Source organism: Arthrobotrys flagrans (assembly GCF_004000055.1).
Source record: "Arthrobotrys flagrans strain CBS H-5679 chromosome Unknown unitig_15, whole genome shotgun sequence".
NCBI classification, from domain to species: Eukaryota; Fungi; Ascomycota; class Orbiliomycetes; order Orbiliales; family Orbiliaceae; genus Arthrobotrys; species Arthrobotrys flagrans.
Window position 1 is genome coordinate 4,434,928 of NW_027137545.1, and position 17,433 is coordinate 4,452,360.

General features: G+C 45.9%; 4 protein-coding genes across 4 annotated transcripts; 1 reads left to right on the forward strand and 3 right to left on the reverse strand.

Moving 5' to 3' along the window:
- Positions 1–142: 142 nt before the first annotated feature.
- DFL_001214 (40S ribosomal protein eS27) lies at positions 143–742 on the forward strand (the record flags this gene model as incomplete). The annotated part of the gene is made up of 3 exons (XM_067629799.1): positions 143–145; positions 411–473; positions 560–742. The coding sequence occupies 3 exons, from the start codon at positions 143–145 to the stop codon at positions 740–742; spliced, it is 249 nt and encodes an 82-aa protein (XP_067495783.1).
- A 6,127-nt stretch (positions 743–6,869) lies between these two features.
- DFL_001215 (uncharacterized protein) lies at positions 6,870–8,138 on the reverse strand (the record flags this gene model as incomplete). Its single annotated transcript, XM_067629800.1, has 5 exons — positions 6,870–6,903; positions 6,971–7,032; positions 7,098–7,378; positions 7,584–7,597; positions 8,062–8,138. The coding sequence occupies 5 exons, from the start codon at positions 8,136–8,138 to the stop codon at positions 6,870–6,872; spliced, it is 468 nt and encodes a 155-aa protein (XP_067495784.1).
- A 1,940-nt stretch (positions 8,139–10,078) lies between these two features.
- DFL_001216 (uncharacterized protein) lies at positions 10,079–10,590 on the reverse strand (the record flags this gene model as incomplete). The annotated part of the gene is made up of 3 exons (XM_067629801.1): positions 10,079–10,092; positions 10,177–10,258; positions 10,336–10,590. 3 exons carry the CDS (start codon positions 10,588–10,590, stop codon positions 10,079–10,081), a joined length of 351 nt encoding a protein of 116 aa, XP_067495785.1.
- Positions 10,591–11,970: 1,380 nt separating this feature from the next.
- DFL_001217 (uncharacterized protein) lies at positions 11,971–14,386 on the reverse strand (the record flags this gene model as incomplete). Its single annotated transcript, XM_067629802.1, has 4 exons — positions 11,971–13,304; positions 13,378–13,958; positions 14,060–14,066; positions 14,380–14,386. 4 exons carry the CDS (start codon positions 14,384–14,386, stop codon positions 11,971–11,973), a joined length of 1,929 nt encoding a protein of 642 aa, XP_067495786.1.
- Positions 14,387–17,433: the final 3,047 nt, after the last annotated feature.

Consider the following 17,433-nt stretch of genomic DNA (forward strand, 5'->3'; position numbering starts at 1 on the left):
GCCTTCGAAAACCACACCTCATCTTCTTCCTCTTTAAAGACCGCTATACCCTCGACAGTCCTTGACACTTCCAGCTGTCCACCCCCCCGTTTTCGATCGATCAATCTTGAGATTCTGATTTACCGATACTCAAACCGTCAAGATGGTAAGGCGACTCTTTTCTCCTCATTTTTTCGATGGAATTTGGTGGTGGATTTGTGGGATTCAAGAGGAGGGCCACGTGCAGAACTAGACATCAGGAAGAGGAGGAATCGAACTACCGAAGCTCTTATGGGAAGATGTACCTGCTGGAAGTTGGAAACGAAGTTCTCGGATGGAAAATTTCAAGTCGGAATTCGATATTGAGGACGGGAGGTGCTGTCAGATTGGTGGTTGAAACAGATGAGCTAACAGGATATCTCACGGCATAGGTTCTCGCAGAAGATCTCCTCAACCCCTCCCCAATTGCTGAGGCTCGCAAGCACAAGCTCAAGGTACGAATTTCCCGATTCGTCCATATAATGGATGTATATAAAACCTCGAAATTTTGTCACATATCTAACAAGCGATCCTTGTATAGACCCTCGTCCCAGCTCCACGATCGTTCTTCATGGACGTCAAATGCCCTGGCTGCTATGTCATCACCACTGTCTTCTCGCACGCCCAGACTGTCGTTATTTGCGGCTCCTGCGCCACCGTTCTATGCCAGCCCACCGGTGGTAAGGCTAGACTGACAGAGGGATGCTCGTTCAGGAAGAAGTAGATGGTGGATATAATATAACAATACAAAACTTAATTCGAACGCTATAACCTTTTTTGTCTCAATACCTCTTTTCCGTCATAATGGGGGTTTCCTTTTAACTGTCGATACTTTTTTTTTCTTTTGCGGGACACCTTTTTCTTTCCCCGTTTCCTCTCTTAACGCGTCCTTACAATAACGTCTTATCTTGTCCATGCATACGGGTGTTCAGTCGATCTCGGTACCTTTTTTCCATCTGTTCCCTCTCGGGTCCTCTTTTTATACATACTCACACACACCTCGAAGCTTTCTCTTCTTGAAGAATGTTCGTCTTTTTCTTCTTCCCCTGAAGCGGGATGGACAAAGCGACAGACTTCTCCTTTTCAAACTCTCTTCATACAAGCCTGACATTTTTTATACAATAAGGCTTTCACAAAGGAGGAAACAATCGAAAAAAACAATTAATACCCCCATGGGATCTGATTCTTTTTTCTTTCTTTCTCTATATAATTGTATGATACTACGATGGAGCATTTTTAGACCTCATTGTTAACGCCCGCCCTTCGACAACGACCCACTCACCCTCTATCACAATAACTGCGACGAAGTCACGTACATACATTACATTACACACACTCTCAAAAGCAAAGCCATGTATTTTTTTGGTGGAAAAGAAAAGGTTTCAGAGAGGATTATGGGGTTTTATTGTTTTTTTTTTTATGAATTGAGCCGATGGTTATGAAAAATTGGAGGAAAGGCGGAAGGATTTTGATATTCTTCTTATGTTGTTTTTAGAAAGGAAGGAAATGAGACGGTGATATTGCAAGTTATATTGTGCTTCGTGTGAAGATCGTGATATGAATTGTGATATATGAGGCCAGCGAACGCCGGACTATGTGATAGAGCTAGCTTTCATCGCTCATGATCAAAGATCTAAATACGACGGCGCAAGACGGCCAGCCCATTGTTACACAAGTTAGCTCACATTACCTGCCTTATCGAGCTACAGAATTTCGACCACAGCCCCAACACGCTCGCTGAAGTGGATCTGATGGTGACGAGACAATACCAACTGTTACGTTACCGACTATTCAATTTTTCGAAATTCCACGAAACTGACAAGGATCCAACGGGGAATGATTTTTTCACGTCTGATTCTTCCCTATGGTCTCGTTTCATGAATTTGGATCGAAGAAGTTTCCAATTGACCTCGCGGGTTTGTTGGGAGCCCTACCTTATATGCATATGAATCCTGTCGCCTCTACTTAGTAGGGGTAACCTTATGGGTTTCTCGCTTCTGAAACGCCGTCGTGCCATGCGTGTAGTCACTCAGGCCTGGTGTTAACCGGTGGAGTATGCCTGTAGACTAAGAGACATGTATGCACATGTAGGATTCGAATATTCAGGCCCTGGTGCACAGAGTGATATCGATTGATCGAAGTCTCGGATGATAGGGATTTGAGCGTTTCACTAAGACGCATGCCGACTCCGTCTACAACAGTATCAAGATTTTACAAATTCGAGATATGTATATACACTTCGGTCCCAAATCCATTTCAATTTATCAAAACTTGCGAAATATCCCATAGCATATCACACAAATTTAAGTTTAATTGTCCCAACAACTACTGTCTGGCAATAATGCCGTTAGATCGTCCCGTCTTGGGGTTGGAGACTCCATGTTGGAAGAATTATTCGAAGAAGTCGACGAGGACGAAGGTTCCAAGAACGAGGTCAAGTTCCTAGATGGTCGCTATGTGAACAAGTATACTTCAACTCTACCTCGACAAGGTCGGGGATGTAATCTAGAAAACAAATTCATTCTCAAAACCTTTTCTTCCCTAAGGCACCAAAAGACTCATTTGCGGTCTCGTCGAATCGTATATTGTAGGCTACTCTCACCTTGATGGCTTTAAGATGAAAGGGGAAGGAACCGGTCTTAGTCATTCATGGCGCTTCCGGTTTGGGAAGACTGTAAATACAGAGACGATTGTGAAGTACGTGAAATGTCCGCTTTACACTGTAAATACTAGAGATATTAGAACAGATGTCACAATTGTAAAGGGAACCTGAAGAAAACATTAGTCTACAATAAAATTCCCATTTGGTTGTTAATAATTACGTTATAGACCATCTGGCAGGCAGGTAGCAGCTCGTATGATTACTCAAGTTCTATCTCGAAAAACCCATCGGCTAGAAGGACCATCTCGTAGACCCACCGCAAATATTTATAGTACTGGGCGCCTAAGACGTCAGATCTCGAGTGTAACCCCCGCTCGTCCCTTGCGCCACGGTGCCAATCGCTTCGCTATCTGTTGAAGAGGTTGGTTTTACAAGGCTATTGGGTATCAGAACTATTGACTCCAGATATTTGGGCGTCAGAGATAATCGATTCAATACCCAGTCGCCCAGCAATGCGAAGTTTAGCATTTACATTAACCATCTGCACGTCGAAGCGCTCAATTGATCAAGAGACATATAATTTAACGAAGATATTAAACAAAGCAAATCATGAACACATGAACATGCACATCTATATGCACATATAAGCCAATATCAACGATACGAAGAGCTTGGCAAGATGGTTGTCCCAGGCATCAGTGTTACAATTGTTTTTTTCGGTTTATCCGTCTTCAAATATAAGACAAAAAAAACACAGTCACAATGCATCCCATCTACCCGGTCCATAAAGATCAAGTTCTATATATCCATCAAAAAGCCACAGCACTAACCGAATCCAACGGAGCAAGGATACCATCTCCATTTCCAGGTACACAAACACTCGAGTTAATTTACCCGAAAAAAGTCATGTCACGACATAACCTGACGTGCATCTCCAATTTTTCCGGTCTTTTCGCTATGGATCCCTCCTCACTCTTTCGCAGAATAGGAATAGTTCTTTCGGAGCTGTCTCCGATACAGACAGTCGGTTATGTTTCATGGGGAATGCAGGAGGTGCTTGGGGTCATAGGGTTTATCCATGCCAAGGAGGTTGGGATGTAAATGATGTGGAGAAAAATACTATACGTAGGTCCGGCTGGAGTGAGGGGTGGTGGAACGTGTGATCCAGACTTGACATCGATATACAAAAACGGCGTAGACGCACATTATGTCTTAGAGATTCTTACGCTTTTCTTTGCAACCCCCTGGGCGATACAACAGATGGCCCATGCATTCGGCAAGGGATAGCCACAATAATTCGTGTCTACCCCGCAGATGCGAACTTCGAAAAATCCGGAATCGAATCGACTGGTGGTCATTTTTGCCTCCCATAACTCACATGCTCATCTGCAATGGTCAACAGGAACCTTGATCTCAAGATCAGATGACGCGCTGCGCGTTAACCTATATGTACACACAAACGCACGCACGTACGTACGTACAAGAAGAAAAGTGTTTCTATATTTGCCGGAGTTCCAGATTCTGTGAGCTGAATGATCAAGGAAACAGATGGAAGTATATCTCGCTGAGAGGACTATGTGCATGTGATCAGGTAGGTAGCAGTTTCTTGATTTTTTATAATTTTTGCCTCCGAGACCCATGATAGCTGAAAAACAAAAGTCCGGACTGAACTGATTCGGAAAAACCGGTGTTCATTGGCCTGGGGTGGTTCAGGGAGCAGGCTATAGCGAAAGACGCAAGAGCATCGACATGGGGACGATGATTGCGATCTGAGTTTCGATTTCAACGAAAAGTATCACAACTTACAATTAAATTGACGACAGCCAATAGCCAAAATTACGATATTTTCGTCTCCAATTGTCCATCGAAGCCGAAATGAAAATGTGCAGTGCTCGGACTATCAGAGCAAAAAAAATTTGCCCCTTGCAGATAAGCTAAAAAAACCCGCGGCTTGGATAAATTCACTCTGGCAAATTTGGCGAGCGAACAGAAAAGGACAAACAATTAAAAAGGTCGGCAGAACAGGGGTTGAGGGCTTACTGCGAAGGTATTATGAATGAAGAGGAGTAGTTTAATTGATTCGTTTAATTTTGTCGATACGAGAAGCCCGAGAGGCTGCCTTTTTTCAATATGGGGCGATTTTAAGCTTAAAGGTACGAGGGTTGGAGACGAGTAACAACTTCAGGGACAGTATCACGAAGATTATCATACGAACCTGATGTTTTGTCCCAATTTCTGTGTAAGAATTTTGAATACACAATTATTAGTTATTTTACCAACGACAAGAAATATAAGTGTCTTCTCTAGACATATCTCGAACTGAGTGTCTGAAGTCCCTTCTATCCCAGCATCACCAACTTTGACCTCAACGCGAGACCTTGTGGTATTTATTAACCACCCACACGGATTGTGTTGTTTTGACGTCCCGCCTGGAGCTGCCGCCTAGCGATGCAATGTCACCCTTCAGAATTCAGCTTCCCCGCATTCTCTGTGGTAATAAACGGTTCTCCTGGAGGGGATTCAACAGTTTAGGTTGACCCTCCGTATAGGAGAGATCATCACCTCGTCAGGCCACTTCTTGAGCTCATCCAAAGCAAGAGCAGGCGCAAGTTCGTCCGTCTGAACGTTCGGACAAATGACGGCCTGGGCGAAGAGTTGGGGGCGTTCATTCAGTAGTCGGGATGTCAGCAGGTGATGTTTCTCCTGACAGCATCCACACATCTGACCTTGCATCGAGAAAAAAAAAAGCTTGGTTTCAGAGATCCCGCCCTATGCTATCGAAATCATGATCACAGGAGAACCTTTTTTAAAAGTCAAAGCCAGGATAACCTTAATGGAAATATTTTTGCGCCATCTCCCTTATTAAATATTTCCACAATGGCCCCTCCATCGCTATACCGATGGCCTCATTCGCCCAATATTCTTTGACCTGCCAGCTGCGAGCGCACAGCCCCTGGTCGTGGGACCCCCCCCAAAAATCGAATACGAACTTGGTGGTGTCTAAACGTCGTATGTGTGTCATACCATACGTCTCACATGCCGTCCAGTAGGAAGCTTTCCCAGTTTAAAACGAAAGAATGCTTAGAAGTAGATCGTATTTAAAGCTGCAGATTAAGGCCCCCGCTGGGTGGGAAGCGATATTCAGCTACCGCGTGTCCGGGCGCTATCGTCGATAACTTCGATGCTACGCAGCTTTATCAAGGTTTCTATCTACTCGCTCAAATATTAGAATACTGCAAGATCAAAGCGGTGGGCAGGCACAGCAAGCACGGCCGGGTAGTTGAACCGCAACAGCTGTAAAGCAAGCTGCAGGCATGCACATATCATCGGGGCTGGCCCATGGCAGTTCCATCTCTACCCTTCCGCTCATGCGGATGCTCTAATTTGGCTTGCGCTGTTCTTTCCTTTTTCTTTGCGGGGAGTTTAAACGCAACTATATAGCTATGGCACTTGCATGTATAAGATGTTGTAATATAGCTATGAACTTTCGTTTCACATTTCCCACACTCTTTTTTTTCCAGAGCAGTGTGGAAAAGGGAAAAATATTTCCTTTGTGGAGTTTTCTTTGGGGTGTTTTCCCCCATATGTATTTCTGTGCATGAGGGACAAGCGGTCTGTGCGGGTATAAGCTATGTTAGTATGAAATGTATGGGGCATGCGGTTGGGATTCTTAACTCAGGGGGTGTTCTGACCTGTTTGAATTTTGCCAGATATACAGATACGTTTGAGAGCGAGTGAAGGAATAGTGTGATGGTGGGACAGCAGCAGAAAGTGTCTGTTGGTATTAGATACACAAATGAATACAGGTTGTCGTTGGCGAACTCGAAAAGATAGTCACCGTTTTCATGAATTAAATAAGAGTAAGAGTAAGAGAATATGAAACTAGACTTCGCTAAAGTGCGCTATGGATAGATAAGAGAAAAGGTTTAGATATCAGATATATCTAGCTCCTAATCCTGAGAATAAATGTAGATCCTACGGAAGGATATGAGAATAGAGTTGTGTGTCCCGGTCCTAAGGAAAGATATCATAACAAAATAGCCTCCTTAAATAGTTGGAAAAAATTGAATCGATAGGAATGATGTGCGATTGCTTCGATTGGATCGCAATGTTTCGGTGTGGCCTTGCTGATATATGAACACGCTGTAAAAACTGAAGGAAAAGTCCGAACCCGTACGCGGAACGCCTATGGAAATAAGAAAAGGAAAAGTGAAATGTCGTATTATGATGTGGATAATTTTCTAGGCAATCAGTCGACAGGGCCGTACTTGAGCCATCGTACACTAGAAAGAATATATGATTAGTCACTGTTTTGGGTCAGATATCCAAGTATCCTGTGGAATAACTCACATTTTCTCGCCGATGGGTCTCTTGGCTGGTTGAGGATTTGGAGGAGGCATCACAAAGACATCCTACGAGATATGTTAATTGAGATTCTATGATATCAAGTGAGTTTATAGATATTCGGAATACTTACTCTCTGGCTTTCTGTCGAGCTCAGGTTTGTAGATGTGACTCTCCCAATATTTGTAGGACTTGGGATTGTATCCCTTCTCTGTGATTGATCTGACATTGCGACACTTCCTCGACTCGATCTGTCGAAGCTATGAAGATAGTTGTTACTCGGCGGCTGTGGAAACGCCGCCAGCGACGGTTGATGTTTTTCCACCGTGGGTGATGATGCCGGTGTGTTGGAACTTTTCCGCGACTTGCCAAATAGTCGCCTTAGAGAGTTTTCTTTATCCACTTTATCGAACACTTTATATGGGGAAAGAAAGAATCCAATGGTAAGCTTCAATTCCAAACGAGAATTTTATATGGGGCCCGGAGTAAGATGATGGAGTAAAGGAGAGAGGGAGGAAAAACGTGGAGTACGGGAACAGATATACCCCATCGCTGTCTTGTTTATGGGTCTTCTTGGAAAAGCAAGAGATGGCTAGGTACATTACATGGAGGTACTTACTTGGAGCCGATGCCCTAGACCGAAGAAAGGCCAAGAAGGAAAAGAAATCCAAAATGCCAGCAAATTTGGAAAAGACAGATGCCGGGTGGAGTCACAAGCAGCAATCAACGTCGGCGTATGTGTGGGGCGGAACTGGAGAAAAAAGTCTGGGGTTCCGGCTTCAAATATAAAAATTTTCAGGTGCTTCTGGCGTCGAGGGGTGGCTGTTAGCTAGCTTGCGGCCACAGCCTGTCGAAGTGTGGGAAATGTTCGAAATAGGGCCAAGGCAAGTGAAAGTGACTTTGGGTATTTTGTTGATTCGATATGAGGGCTTGCCAGGGACCTTGCAGATTGGCGAGAACAGTTGAATTGGAGCGAGTGACTTGGGGACCGTTATGGATAAATAGGACAGGACGAGGAGGTCAGCGCTCAAACTTGCAAGATCAAAAACCGAAGAAAGATCTTGTACCCTCCCTTAAGACCTTGAGACGCAAACTACCTAACAGTTTGGACTGCCAATTTGCCCAAGTTCTGGGTCGCGGCAATATTTCCATGAACATGTGCCGTGTCCGACATCCAAGAACTGGAATATTGGCTGGTCCCGGCTTGCAATGCTATCCTGGCTGGCACTTTCGAAACATAACAGCTGTGTGTCCGCAGTACTTGTTCCCCGCATTGAACCTGGTATTGTTCTAGGCGAAAAAGTTAGCGTGCTTGCCCCTGGGGTCTCCAGAAAATCAGTTGGTTTTGATCCCTGAAAGACGTTTTTGTGGAGTACCTGGGCGCAATATGATTGGTGAATGCGTAAAAGACCCAGGCCCCTGCGCAGAGAATTCGAAGAGGACGCAGAGCAACATCTTGTGCAAGAAGGATCACGCGGGTCTGTGAGAGGTCTGATTCTGCTCTTGGGGCTGCAAGTCGTCTATAGTTCCCGCATGCTAAGGGATCAACTTCCCACGTTTTTTTTTTTTGCTTCCCCTCGCTTTGACAGCTCGAATTAAAAAACTTCATTTGCTGTAATTTTCCATGGCCCCAATGCCTGTCACCGCCCTGCACACAGGAAAATCGTTACGCCGAAATGCTTCTTTGGTTTGTGGTGAACATGCACCAATGGGGGCTAGTCGTTTCAGCGCTCCGTGGCTAATCAAAATATCCTTGATGGCAAAAAAGACGACAAGTTAGAGGAATTCGACCCTTGATTTCGCTTGCATAAAAGATTCATGTGACATCTGAGCAAGCAGACAAAAAAGTTTTTGATTTATCAGAGAATGCAAAGATGTGGACCAAGTTTTCTTCCTAGCCACATCTATCTCCTCGTCGCAATATCAACGTCAAAAACCGCCGAGTTCTGGGAACAGAAAATTTTCAGTTTTAGAGGGAAAAAAGTGGAGCCGTCCTAAGCTTTCGATTGACTAAATTGGCCTTGGTTTCTAATGCGAGCACACGGACACCAAAGGACGACGCCATGATCGACGGTGCATGAGGGGAACACCGTTACTAATACCTCCTGCAGCCCGGTCTCATTGTGTGATATCGGCCTGCATAAAATTGGAATTGGAATAGTGAAGCAACTTCGCACTTGCAACTCTCAAGCCGTTGGCATCAGGCCCAAAAGATACGTTTCATGTTGCCTCTTCCCTCTTCAGCTGTTACGTACGACAACCACGCTCTTCATTTTAAAACTCACCACCCATGTTAAAGCCACATCTGCATCAGCTTTGACGCAACAGAAAACTGGATGTCACACGTTTTGTCCAAATCAACAGTTTTTGTCGGTGGCACGCAATATCATCAGCTTCCTATGAGGTTGTGGATCCTGAAAAGAAGAAAGTCTTTCGGGCTCAGCTCGTCGACGTATACCCCTTCATGACCTTTAAAATATGTCGATCACAACCCGCGAGATTAAGTTGTTATCGGGCTTATCCCTGTTTATCCAAAGGTGCCGATGTTCTGGCACGCGGGATGGGACAGAGCAGGCATCATCCTGGAGAAACTTCATTGGAAGTAATTAGTCCTCATTCGACGATGCCAAGCGAGTCACTTTTCACAAATCCAGCTAGGATAGTGAAAGTCAATAAAAAAATCTAGTTATATCAATCACGCAAGGGAAAATAAGTAAGCTTGAATTAACAAATACTCGCTATGGCGGAACCGGCGTCTACGAAAGTATGAAAGTTGGATGTCCTTCATACCTGACACAATTCCTGACAATTTGTCCCAAAAACATTGAGCTTGTAGTTGATCTGCCATGTTGTTTTCGGCTCAGGGTTGTTTTCCGTGTCTCGGAAGAAGCTTGTGAACAGAGCATTGAAAGAACCGAGCGCGCAGGCCGGCGATAGCTTCAAAACAGCTAGTTCCCGAGGTCGGGCGGACAGACTGACAGTACCCACTTTATGCATCTCAATATCACGATAGGAGCTTGGTGCGATGGACGACGAGTACTTGGACTAAAATGGTAGCTCCGGGAGGAGCTGAGGACTATCTGCAGCGGATTTCAAATCCTGGTTTTGAACGTTTTAACATTTCAACTCTAGTCCAATGCAAGTTCTTTAGTATCCACCAGTAGACCCGTAATAATCACCAGGGTTCGGTTCCTTGGAGGAGGGATTAATACTCGCTGGCACTTCCCTCCCAACGCTCTTGGGCTTCCCGCTCTGTCCGCTATCAGCGCGATAACCCGACTCCGGAACGGCAGTCTACAGAAATGTTAATTCTCTAGATCGATCCCTTATCCCCCAAAAAGCGGTCAACGGGCCCTTGAGGAGTCCCTTACCACTCCTTCAGCAGAATTCTCACTCTCAATATCAATTCCAATCTTTTCTCCACGCTTGAAAGCCTCGCTTCGTTGGTTTGGTCCATATTCTGCATCCTTTGCACTCTTTGGAGTATTTTTTCGTGCATCGCTTGAACGTTCTTCGGCGCGAGGCTTGATGGATTCGAATTCTTCCTTCGCGGCTGCTTCTTCGGATTGGCCTGGTGTACCGGATGGGTCTTGGGAGTAGCCTACGAGGCCTGGAGCAGAAGACATTTTAATAAATATAAGCGTAGGTTGGTTGGAGGATAGGTTAGGTTCGGTGATATCGTCGCCTGAAATGTACAACGCCTATTTCTGCTGATGCCTTCTAAAAGGTATTTTGGAAGATAAAAGCCTTGATCTCAATTAACTACGCACACCTTGATCTTATTGCATAGAACGGCTTTCAATGATCATCCATTTATAAACTAGATTTTGACGTCACCATTGCGCCGTAACTGCATATTTGCGCAACACAACCTTTTTCCTCGACATCCAAATTCCAACAGCTAGGGTTCCGGATCATTGCTACCCCGTTCTGGCGGCTAAATTGGCCGGATTTATACGAATCCTGAGGAGGGAAATGCCCGAGGGGATATGTAAAAATTTGGCTTGGGAAAGCGTATCCCATTGGTCGATATGGTCTTGTCTAAGAAGCGAAGGGTAATGATCCAGGTACCCCGAAGCTCGAGCGTTCAAAGATCAAGGTGGCCTTGCGGGTACCGGCCTTATAGACTTAAGGTGTCGTACGGAAATCGGCGGTGGATCGTCATAAGAAACCAGAGCATGGCCGAATCGGTTCCAAATAATGTTGAGATATATATTGGTGGTGGACTATCAGTAAAGAAGACAATGCAAACTGTCGACCTTGGTACTCATGATCAACATTCTTCTTCTAAGAATCAGTCAAACAGGTTCTAAATATCGCTGAGAGATCGGTAGTGGAGTTTCCGTATCTGCAGGAGATGAATTTATCTTAGTGCTCGTGCCCATAGAGTCACATGATTAACGAATACCATGACCTCGCTGCGATCTGAGACTCGAGTACCTCGATGAATATCTACTAGACTCGAATCCAATATCTACTTTTATGTCAGCATTATCAACGGAGACGTATTTAAGGTCGTAGAGCGAATTTAAATGTTATATATGCAGGTCATGCGTTTCAAAAGAGAGGAGACGACAGACTCATCTAGATTTGATATGGATTGTCCAAAAGCCTATTCTTTCGCTCATACATATTACAAGGCCATGCTAGGTAAAAAAAACCTCACACCAAACACCAGGCGGACAGACATTCCCACTAGTTTTCCTAGCTAAGGGTATATAGCCGTACTGCCCCTTGAAAAAATAGGAATCAATAACACGCTTGAAGAGTATCAAACACAAGAGGAAGGAATAATAAAAACGAGAGAGCCGTCCGATTCACAAATCCCAAATTCTCGCTAGCAATCGTTGCCGCTAGTTTCCCTTACAATCCTGGCGATATAAAATAACCATAAAACAAAAGACTAACACCTGGAGTGTCGATAACCCCGTTCACACTCCTCGCGCAAAAACCCCAACAATTCCATACCCAATAAAGCGAAAGAAGCGGCAGGGAGATATATTTACTCAATCCCTCCTCCTCTCATCCTCGTCGTGAATCAATGGCGTCGTCTCGCCGACGTCGCCATCCGGCCTATTGACATCCACTCCGATAGCCCTAAACAGTGTTCTCCACCAGATATCTGCCCCTCTCTCCCCTCTTCCTTCCACTCCACCAATCGGTCTATCGCTCCCCTCCGCCTGGTTCTCCTCGTCGCCACCATTGGTGGTACTATAACCGTTACCACCACCTAAAGCCCTTACGACGTCGCATTTGCAAACCGGGCAGGTTCGTCTTCGTGTCGTTAACCAAGGCGTGATGCAGTTTACGTGGAATTCGTGACCACAAGGTAATCTCATGACTTGGCTTACACCTTCCACGTATTCCTCCAGGCACACGACACATTCCGGGGATGGTGGGAAGTACTTGAACCCGGGCAGGATCCGCATATTCCGTCGTGAATATGGTGACTTTGATTTTTGTTTTGCGCTTGGAGAGCTGGTATTAGTTGGTGGTGGGGCCGAAGAAACGCGAGATAGCTGTGGAAAGTGTGAACTAGAGGCGGTGGACGCTTGGTTTGTATCCGGGAATGATGAAACTACTAGTGATCCGGGCGTAGGCTTTTCGCTATGTCGTGGCTTGCCCGTTTCTGGCGAAGAAGGAATATTCTGCGGTGCAGATGGAGATGGCGGGTCCGATGGTGGTTGGTATGTATGCACGGGAAGTTGATCAACAATGCTCTTCGGTGCCCTCCATCTTCGTCGCCTGTACCGAGACCGCAGTAACAGCATCGTATAAACGACTGTTAGAGTGATCACAGGGCTAACGACTAGCACAAGTAACGTATCGACAAACGGAGAACTACTAAGCCTTGTCGGTGTTAATGTGATCCATAGTCCGTGGGACATATCCGGCTTATCGGGTTTTCCACCGGATTCACCATCGTTTTGTCCAAGCCAGCCGAACCCTTCCAAGGCCACAGATCCGTCGGTGACACTATTACCTTGCTCATCATGTGGCCCGAGAGGAGTGTTCTCGTCACTTTCGGTTTCCTGGGGCGGAGTAATTTCATCATATATCTGTTCGAGATCTTCGAGCTCTTCGATTGCTGGCTCCGTCGGCTCCACCGTGTATGGGGTGTAATCTCTAGATGATCGATCGTCTGGTTTGTATCTGCTAAAGTAGGATGCCAGTCCTCCCCGCTCCGGCCTAGGTGTGGATACCGGTGAATAAACAGGTCTTTGTCGATATGAACTACTACTTGATGATTGTGGCGGATGTTTGGGTAGCAGAGATGTAAGAAGGTGAGCCGTGGTATATGATGTGAATATTGCGGGGATAGAGATGTTAGATGTATCCCCTTATCAGCATTGTTAGCTCTGTGGCTCTTAAATCAAGCATTGAAAAAATAAAATAAAATCGTATAGGCCTACCTTTGGCGTACATGGTCAGCAGGGGTCGGTGAGCTTCATTATCACCTACAATGACAGCTATTGCCCCTCTCCTCTGACTCCATAGGACTTTATCATAGAATCCGCAACCCCCTCTTACAACCAGCACTATCTTGCCACTGATTTCGGCGCTCTCCTGTAGCGTCTCAAGGTCGGCATGTACTTTGACACGCTTAACACCGATGTGATCGTCTGTTTTTGCATCAATCTCCTTCCCAACTAGTATATCTTTCTCATCTCTCCATGTAAATCCATCTCGGGAAGCATCATCACATGCCAGTTCGGAGTCCGGCAGTACTAGCAACTCTCCAGTAAGTCCCTTCTTTGGCAATAGCGGTCCAAATGCTGCCGGTTTTGATAGGAAAAATGTCGAATTATCCTCTGCCAGGGATATTATTGCTGAAGTCGGGAAGAATGAAGGGCTCGCCGATAATGGGAAATTCACGGACAAGGAGACGTAAAGGAGGACGAGCAGAAGGACGGCGAGGGAGACAAGGACGAAGAGGAGCTTGAGGAGAGGGAACGGCATCGTCGAATTTGAGACGGCAGATGCCCTCCACTTCCTAATTGTTGATTGTAGGATTCAATTCCCGGATTCAAGGCGTGGTCGACACCGACAAATGAAATTCCGGTAAGTCCTTGTTTTGCAAGATATCCTGCTCACGCTTGTCCTGCAGACGACAGATATATGGAATACTCGCGTTAGCATTGAACACTTCAACGACAAACAAAAGGGGACAAAAATAGAAGTACAAAAGGCCAGCTTCGTGCTTCTGTGGGGCAAGGCTGTGAATAAGGCTCATCGTAGTCGAAAGTTTAAAGAGAGAGAAAGAGAAAGAAAGAACGAGGCTTGGTTAGGAGGAAGTTTCTATGGGGAAAGGACCCTGGGAAGCCTGCGTAATATATCGTGGGTCGGGCGGGGCGTGGAATTGAAGCGAAATTGCGGTTGTTCAAAGACAATGGGAGGATTGGCGGTGGACAAACCTTTCATGGACGACGCCGTGTGGTGCACAAGAGCTAGCACGTGGAAGCCGGGTACGAGAGCTGTTTGAAGCAGATGCGGCAATGAAATCGGTGCTGGTGAGGTCGGGTGTGTCGGACGAGCACTTTCATCACAGCACCGACCTTTTTGCCGCGATGAAGACAAGGGGAAGGCTGTCACCACAGTGATATCGGCTGGGTTTTGAGAGCTCTGGTGCACGACATGTACTGGACCTATTTATGTGCTCATGCACTTGTGTATGTACGGAGTCCCTGTGTTCGACAGCGAAAGGAACTTTTAGAAGCCGAGTTAACTCGAAGGAGGTGGTCGTGGTGAAGCTGAAGCGTCGTGATGACCAAGCAGGAATGGTGATGGTGGTATTTTTTAGTGATGAGGGGCCGATTTTGAAAGGCCTAAAAGAAGGGTGGGCTAGCAATAAATTCGGAACTCCACAGCGACTTTTTTTTTATGGGCCCCCGTGACATACGCACGCCAGCTAACCGTTGGCGCAAAACGAGAGATGCTCCTTTTGGGAGGTAACGAGCAGGTGGAGTGACAGCTAGCACGTAACAGGCCACGGCGGGGCAGACATCACCGGAATGCAGCACAGGTTCAAGCACAGGTGGAAGCAGACTACTTGATATTTCACCTCAGAAATAATTAACATGAATTAACAACTTTGACTCCAACAGGTGCAGCCTACGGTTGGTGATTCTAGCATAGGCGGTTATACATAGTTACGCCAGCCCTCGAGGAAACTATGTAACACCCCGGATTTCGAGCGAGTTTCTATTCAAAGCATCACGCCAGCCAAGGCCACGAGGATTCGTACTCCATGCAGGCTTGTTCGTTCGTATGCCAAGCTTGCCCGGTCTGCTCTCGAATCTTTATCCGGAAAGATCCGAACAAAATCTATCCGAAACGAAGCCAGCCGCTAACTCGGGCAACTGCTGTGAGGTTTGCCGGATTCCGAATAGCATCGATATTCCTTAGTTCAGCGCCGATCTGATCAACCAGTGGTAAAATTTGGACCAAAAATGGCGAATATGCTGTTGTTACAATACTGATGGTTCAATAGTATATTCATGATTTTATGTTGGGAATCTTGGACAATTGCCTCACAAAATGCGGGGTAACTCTTTTCCGTGAGTTGAAGCGCAAAAATTATGCAGCAGTGGTCTCGAATCCTTTGGCGAGGCTGGGGAAAACGTTTAAAACTCGAGGCCGAACTATCGATATCGCTGGATCCAATATGACGATCTGTCTAGAACACCACCCTGGCACGCTAGCATAGTTAGTGCCTTCAGCCTTGCGATCGTACCACAACGATTTCATACCATGTAGGTATTGGAAGAGAGGGTATACACGCCGGAGCCCATATTAAATACATCTATCATCTCGCCGACCTCCGACTTCGAAAATGCAGAACTTTACTATATTCGAAAAAATTACTGGGGCAAATATCTTCTATTACGCCAGAGTCTCGATAGTAGAGTGGCCGGGCCGCGTGCTAAGTTCCAGATTAGAAACATTCCTTAAGTTCGATGACGACGGTCGGCTCACTAATTATCGGGTCTCGCCTCACGCATACACTATCATGATCCTGTTAATTCTGCATTGGGAAACTGGGCCCAACAGTGACTTTGAGTGTCTACCGCCAAGACCAAATATTGCTAGGTTATAATGGATTGCGGTAGTTATGTGGCTTACATTTTCAGGGTTATCAAGAGGGCATTGGCCACGGACGCATATTCAGGATCAATTGAGTCAAGTCCAAAGAGTAATCGTATAAGTAACTAGTCTACAAGAGAATATGCGATAAGTTTCAATTGGACAGTAGAGCTATCACCTTGATGTCTCGGCCGTATAATGCTACAATGGTTATATCCAGAAGCGGCAATTTGTCAAAACACCACGAAAACAACGCGACGCGAGTGAAAAGTGTAGATATCTATATGGACTCGTTGCTTTCGAGAACACGCCCGAACGCCTCGATGTTGAGCTTGGCCTTCATCTCACCCTTGTACTTATCACTGAAGGGGCCAAAGATGTACAACAGCGCACGACTGGTCTGAGATGCTGTTATGTGGGCAATCAGCCGACTTACGAAAGATCCATCGAGAGAAGCATCAGGGACCTGAAGCAGGGGGTTGCTCTGAATAGAATTCGTGTAGGAGGTAATGATGTATGCATAATAATGCAAGGCTGCATCAAAATACCCTGCTGCTGACAGTTGGCAAGCATTCTTGTAGAGTTTGAAGCTACTCATCCAAAGCTCTAAAGTCTCAGCCCGAAGCCAAATAATCCTGTCGTTGAGCCTCCCGAGAAAGCGGGACTCAAGACGGGTGTCAGCAAGGCCCTTGGACGCGCAACTCTGGACCGAAGCGCGAAGTCCCGAGAATGCATCGCCCAACTCCCTGTGGACTTTTGGAGTTTTATTCGAGGTGGGAACATCCTCCAGAACGTTGTTGTAGGGCTCGAAGTTGAATTCAGAACTGATGCCACGGCCATCGTTCTCAGCCCAGTCTGTGCGTTGTAGTTACGCCGGCAAGTCTATGTATGATAATATTTGATGATTAGGAATTGTTACTTGCTGAGGAATTTCAGGAAACGATGGAAGCTTTTGATATTTTCCATCCCAACAAGAACGAAGGCGAAAGGTTCTCGTTCCTGTTCTGAGACGAACGTTGGTCTGACGATGATGTGAAGCTGTCGCCCAAGGATCGACCTGGTATTTGCAACGCATCGACTTTTCACAGAGCTTGCTATCTAGGAGATCTGGTTCCTGATCTCTGGAGGCATAGTATCTAAAGTGGGAGGACAGGCTTCTGGGGTTTGGATTGATTTCTCCATGGTGGTATCGGATGCCGGAGCTAACGTTTGCAAGACGCAACGATGAAGAGGTAGGAGAGCTCCCGGAGACAAAGGAGCTGGAGCTTAGGAGGAGAACTGACAGGTCTAAAGAGGATTCGAAGGAATGAATTGAGAAAGAATTCAAGTTCGAGAAGTACCTCGAGCTTTGACACTAGTATGTGACTTGGTAGATTGGTGATGGT